This window comes from Mandrillus leucophaeus, unplaced genomic scaffold, assembly GCF_000951045.1.
Source record: "Mandrillus leucophaeus isolate KB7577 unplaced genomic scaffold, Mleu.le_1.0 Scaffold338, whole genome shotgun sequence".
Taxonomy (NCBI): domain Eukaryota; kingdom Metazoa; phylum Chordata; class Mammalia; order Primates; family Cercopithecidae; genus Mandrillus; species Mandrillus leucophaeus.
The window spans coordinates 3,094,558-3,101,090 of record NW_012103565.1 but is presented as its reverse complement, the minus strand read 5'-3'; the positions used below and the strand labels follow the sequence as shown (position 1 = coordinate 3,101,090).

General features: G+C 42.0%; 1 protein-coding gene across 1 annotated transcript in view; it reads left to right on the top strand.

Annotated features, from left to right (window-relative positions):
- The window catches only part of SETDB2 (SET domain, bifurcated 2), an 82,920-nt gene that overhangs the window by 56,116 nt on the left and 20,271 nt on the right, over nucleotides 1-6,533 (top strand). Inside the window, exon 15 of the mRNA XM_011988785.1 lies at nucleotides 4,599-4,720. Coding sequence (XP_011844175.1) covers nucleotides 4,599-4,720 — 122 coding nt within the window. The remainder of the gene's footprint in view (nucleotides 1-4,598; nucleotides 4,721-6,533) is intronic.

Below are 6,533 nucleotides of genomic sequence, written 5' to 3'. Positions count from 1 at the left end.
GTGGGTCTTTTGACGGGTTCCTGCCCTTGCGTATGTTTAGTGCTCCTAACGGTGTGCCAGGCTCAGGGCAAGGCCCTGAGCATACGAAGATGAGTTAGGCAGGCCCTGCCCTAGAGACTCTACTAGGCAACTTTAATGAGGTCAGAACCACAGAAGTACTGATGAGAGACTCCTGACTCCCGGTGTTCAGGGAAAGCTTTTTGAGGAGAGGATGCCCGGGCTTACCTTTTTTTTGTTTGTTTGGTTTTGTTTTTTTGAGACAGAGTTTTGCTCTTGTTGCCCAGGCTGGAGTGCAATGGCGCGATCTCGGCCCACTGCAACCTCTGCCTCCCGGGTTCAAGCGATTCTCCTGCTTCAGTCTCCCGAGTATCTGGGACTCCTGCCTCAGCCTCCCGAGTAGCTGGGATTACAGGCATGTGCCACCACGCCCGGCTAGTTTTGTATTTTTAGTAGAGACAGGGTTTCTCCATGTTTCCTGGTCTTACCTTAAAGGGCAAGACTCAGCCAAAGGTGGAAAAGTTGAAGGGGTGTTCCCAGCAGAGAAGATGACACAAATAAAGGCACCAACCACAAAACGTCATACGTAAACATCATACGTGTCAACCACAAGTCAATCAGTTGGATATTTCATTCGCTGGTGTACATATGGACTGTAAGATGAGTCACGAGAGATGCGATTCCATCCTGACGTCTTCCGCAAACTCCAGACTGGTATAACCAACTTCTTCCAAGTCTGAAATGATCTCAAACTGAGTATATCCCAAAGAGAATTCTTGTTTCCCCCACTCTACTCAAGTACTCCAAACCTGCTCAACCACCAGCCCATTCCATTCATCCAGTTGCTCCTCCCAAAAACCTTAGTGGCTCCTCAGGGCCTCTTTTTCCTCCCCACACCCCTTCTAATGTATCAGTCAGGTCAGCCAGTTCTGTAATCAGCCTGACTGTATCTGGAGCCTGACTGCTTCTCACTACTTCCATTACGGCCACCCAAGCCTACGCCATCCTGATCTTCTGCCTTGACTATTGCTTTCCTGGCTTCTATTCTAGCCTTTAATACAGGCAGGCCTGCATAGCAGCCAAAATGCTTTTTGAAAAACAAAAAGTAAATGTGATTCTCCTACTCAAAACCCACCAATAGTCTCCTATGACTCTCGCAACAACCTGTGAGCCCAGCCTACAGTTTACCCCATGTCCTTATCTGATTTGACTCCTGGCCATCTTAATGACTCTGCTATCCTGCCACCTTGTAGGTCCTCTAAGCCACCAAAGGTGTCCCTGCCTCAGGATCTTTCCATTTGCTATTCTCTGCAAGGAAAACTCATCGCCACATCATCCCATTTTCAGTTCCCGATCATATTCAGATGTCTGCTCATACACATCTTCCCTCAACCTTGCTTGCCCATCCTGTCTAAAAGAGCACCCCTTGCCCCTGCTCCTGTCACTCTCTACCTCCTTCTCCTGCTCTATTTTTCTCTATAGCACTTATCACTCACTACCCGGAAAACAAAACAAAACTTGTTTAATGCCTGTCTTTACCACACCACTGGCATGTAAATTCATCTTACTCTCTTCTATCCCTAGTGTCTAGACTGGTTGGCCTAGTAGTAGTAGTAGGACATAGTAGGTACTCATTAAATATTAAATAATAGTAAGTTCTCATTAAATATTTGTTGAAGGAATGAATGTACTTATATATAACACTGTGAAGCTTGACTTCTGTAGGTGATGGGGAAATGCGGGTAGATGTCCATTTCAGGTAGATCATTCTGACAGTAACCTAGTACATTTCTGGTAGATCATTCTGACGGTAACCTAGTACATTTCAGGTAGATGATTCTGACGGTAACCTCGTACATTTCCGGTAGATCATTCTGACAGTAACCTCGTACATTTCCGGTAGATCATTCTGACAGAAACCTAGTACATTTCCGGTAGATCATTCTGACAGTAACCTAGTACATTTCCGGTAGATCATTCCGACAGTAACCTAGTACATTTCAGGTAGATCATTCTGACAGTAACCTCATACATTTCAGGTAGATCATTCTGATGCTAACCTCGTACATTTCAGGTTGATCATTCTGACGGTAACCTCGTACATTTCCGGTAGATCATTCTGACAGTAACCTCGTACATTTCAGGTAGATCATTCTGACAGTAACCTCATATATTTCAAGTAGATCATTCTGACAGTAAGGTAGTACATTTCCAGTAGATCATTCTGACAGTAATGTAAAGAATGGAGTGGGATCATGACAGGGAAAATAGAGACAAAGACAAGAGATCACTGGAATGGACTAGGTGAAAGACCCTGAGGGTAAGGCAGTCCACCTTCCACACCGCTGCCAGCATTGCCTTTCTCTTAAACACACATGGGCACACAAACACACATATACACATGTGAATGTGCACACACAGATCAGGTCATGGTCCTTCCAGTGTTAATAAGCACATACTGGCTGCAAGTACTACAAAAACAATTTGATGTAATTTAAGCATAAGGGATGCTTATTAATAGTAAGCAGGATGACCAGACTCACAGACCCCCAGAGCACGGATGCTTTAGAATCTTACAGAAAGTGCTGAGGACTAGGACCTGAGAAGCCATTATAAACCAACACTCTCCTTTATCTCTTATTTCTGCATCTTTCAGTGTATCTGCTTTGTTCTTCTGTCTTTCTCTGGTCCAGTTTTCCTGGTAATGGTATAGAAGATGGCTGCCCTGGCAGCCTCTCAGTTTTTACATCTTCTTCAAGAAACCAGCCCAATCTGAACTGAAATCTTCTATCCTGAATTCCATATATCTGAGAGATGGGCAGGTCCTCTGGGACTATCAGCTATGTCTACAGGAATGAAGTACAAACATGCCCGCTGGGGGTCATTGTGAGCTGAACAGATACCCTAAAGGAGTCCGTTGAACATCCTACCCTTTGGTTCCCCATGGTCCCTCCTCTATAACACACACATCCTTATTCCTATTTATACATTCTAAAGATGTTCCCAGTGATGCATTCTGTTCCCAGTAATGAATTCTAGGTATACCGAAACCAAATTCAGTCACACTTAACTTCTGCCAGTCATATCTAGCCACTTCATCCTGAGATAATGCGATGGAGCCATTCATTCTCCAAGGCCATTACCAAGTTCCGGCTGGAGGGCTTTAAGAGTAGAGGCTAGAGTCTTGGCAATCCATTTCCACATTGAAGTGGGCCTGCAGATTGCCAGAGAGACTAAGAATCAGTGTGTTGTTTGAATTAGTCATAGTTCTCATAGTGCACGCTTGTGATCTTTCTGTGGTTTCATTCTGTATAAACTTTATTGGCTCTCAGTTTCATTTGTGAGAATTCTAAAATTCTGCAATCTTGTCGGGTCAGGCTCTGTGAGTCCTCAGGGTTGCTAAACCCCCTAGAAAGGAGCCTGGGGAGCCCTGCTGGCCATCACTATTCTTGGTGCCAGCTACAGATGAAAACCAAGGGGCTCTTCCCTAAAATACTTCAGCCTTCATGACACACCGTTAGGTATCTCTCCCTCTCTGAATCTGTACAATTCCTGATTCAGATGGTGAAGGATACCAAACTGTGCAAATGTATGTGGTCCATGAGTTTCAGATAACACATAGCAAGAGTTCAGATAGTGAGAGATGCCTGTCTGTGTAAAAGTCCTCAGTGTGGCTCCCCTAACTGCAGAGAATTACATGCTTCCTCCAGTCTAGAAGATTAAAAGAACTAGAAGAGCCGAAATCTATTAGGATGCTGTGATGTGAGGGGATTTAGCAGGAAAAAGCCACTAGGGAGAACCTGTGGGTCCCACCCCGTGTTTTTATCCATCTGCACTGGAGACAAACTCTGGGTCTAGCACAGCAGTGTTGTCAGCATATCTGTCTTGTTCTTCTCTGTATTCCCAGTTGGCAGACATTACAGACCACCTCTGTATTCCCAGATGCCGAGACTCTTGGAACCCAAGTACTTGGGAGTGCAGCTTACGTATCAGTGAGTTGACAGCTCTGCCCAATGCACAGAAACAAGCAATATTGTGCGAAAATGTTCCTGGTTATGTTTCTTGAATAAAGGTCTTCCTCATTTTGGCTGGGCACAGTAGCTCATGCCTGTAATCCCAGCAGTTTGGAAATGCCAACATAGAAGGATCACTTGAGGCCAGGAGCTTGAGAACAGCCTTGGCAACATAGCAAGACCGCGGTCTCTCAAAAAAAAAAAAAAAAAATTAGCTGGCTGTGGTGGCATGCACCTATAGTCCCAGCTACCTGAGAGGACCACTTGAGTTCGGGAGTTCAAGGCTTCAGTGAGCCACTGCATTCCAGCCTGGGCAACTGAACAAGCCTCTTGTCTCTACATTTTAAAAAGAAGAAGTTATCCTCATTATTAGGCATTTAGAAATGAACTCATTAATTCTTTTATTAGCACATTAAAAAATAAAAACTAAATAGCTTTTCCACTTGGGTCCCCAATTTTTTATCTCTCTGGGAATTAAGAATCTCTCATAAAAACAAGTGCCCTACCTTCTACTTTAAGACTGGAAGAGGAGTTAGTGAGACCAAGAAATTCCACTTTTCCATTTCTCACCAGGGATGTTACTTATAGGTGTCTTTCAGGTTGCAGAAAAGATGGAAAAAAGGACATGTGCACTCTGCCCCAAAGATGTCGAGTATAATGTGCTGTATTTTGCACAATCAGAGAATATAGCTGCTCATGAGAATTGTTTGGTAAGTTACTTGAAAACGTACTTCAAAGTACATGAGTACTTTTAGTGTAGCACACACAAGAATAAACAACACTTTGGATACAGAGAATAACAAGTTTGCCATGGTTTGGGCTTTTAGGTGAAGATTGGTGAGCATTTTTTTTTTTTTTCTTGAGACGGAGTCTCACTCTGTTGCCCAGGCTGGAGTGCAGTGGCACAATCTCGGCTCACTGCAAGCTCCGCCTCCCGGGTTCACGCCATTCTCCTGCCTCAGCATCCTGAGTAGCTGGGACTACAGGCGCTCACCACCACGCCCAGCTAATTTTTTTATATTTTTAGTAGAGATGGCGTTTCACCGTGTTAGCCAGGATGGTCTCGATCTCCTGAATTCGTGATCTGCCTCGGCCTCCCAAAGTGTTGGGATTACAGGCGTGAGCCACCATGCCCGGCCTGGGGAGCATATTTTTCTGACTTTGAACTGTTTCAGAACTTATCACCTATGATTACTGGTAATTTTATTTGTAAGTGGTTAAATACACAAAGAGAAAGAATTGTGCTGAAGAAGCTTATTTATGGATATTTTAATGAAATATTTAAAATATAACAGACACTGATAGATCTTCTACCCAGATATAATTTCTATCAAAGTCTACAGATTTCTGAGATTTATCCATGTTGGTAAACATAACTCTAAGTCTTTCATTTTAAATACGATGTTCGATTTCATGACTATATCACCATTAACTGTTCTGTGAATGGGCATTTAGTTTTTCCAGTATTGTTTTCTATGAGTAACAAGTTGTCATGAGCATTCTTGTCTAGGTCTCCTTTTCATGTGAGAATTTCCCTCGTGTAGGCTGTATGGCTAAGAGCAGAACTGTTAGGCACAGGAATGGGGTGTTTTATACTTCACTAAATATACCAAATTGTTCTTCAAAGAGATTGTACCATTTAATACACCTAACTTACCAAACATCATAGCTTAGTCTAGCTCACCTTAAACATGTTCAGGACACTTACGTTAGCCCACAGTTGGGCAAATCATCTAACACAACACCTGTTTTATAACAAAGTGTTGAATATCTCAAAACATTTATTGAATACTGTATTGAAAGTGAAAAACAGAATGGTTTATGGGTACTCGAAGTACTATTTCTACTGAATGCATGCACTATTGTAAAGTTAGAAAAAACTGTTAAGTTGAACCATTGTAAGTTGGGGACCATCTGTATAAAGGAGGATGTGTGTAGATTATATGAAAATACTATGCCTGTTAGATAAGGGAATTGAGCATTCACAATTTTGGTAGCCTCGGGGGTTCCTGGAACCAATCCCCTGCAGACACTGAGGGATGACTACACTGTGGCTTTATTACTAGCCTTGGCTGTTATTTTGGCACTTTGAATTTGTGGATCAGCTTTTCATGTTTGACCAAAATTCCTCTTGGAATTTTGATTGGAATTGCGTTGCATTTATAGATGAATTTGGGGAAAAAATAGATACATTCATATATTATATTATAAATAATTAATATAAATAATTGGAGAGACAGACCCTGCTAATGGATGGGAAAAAGACACATTCACATATTATAACATATAATATATCAATATGTTATTAATGTATAATGTATTAATATGTTATTGATACATTATATATTAATATATCAATTATACATTTATATACAAATATATAAATATATTATTTTATACAAATATATAAAAAATATATTTTAAAAACCTAGGTGTGATGTATACTTGTAGTCCCAGCTATTCAGGAGGCTGAGGCAGGAGGATTGCTTGAGCCCAGGACTTCCAGGCTATAGTGCACTATGC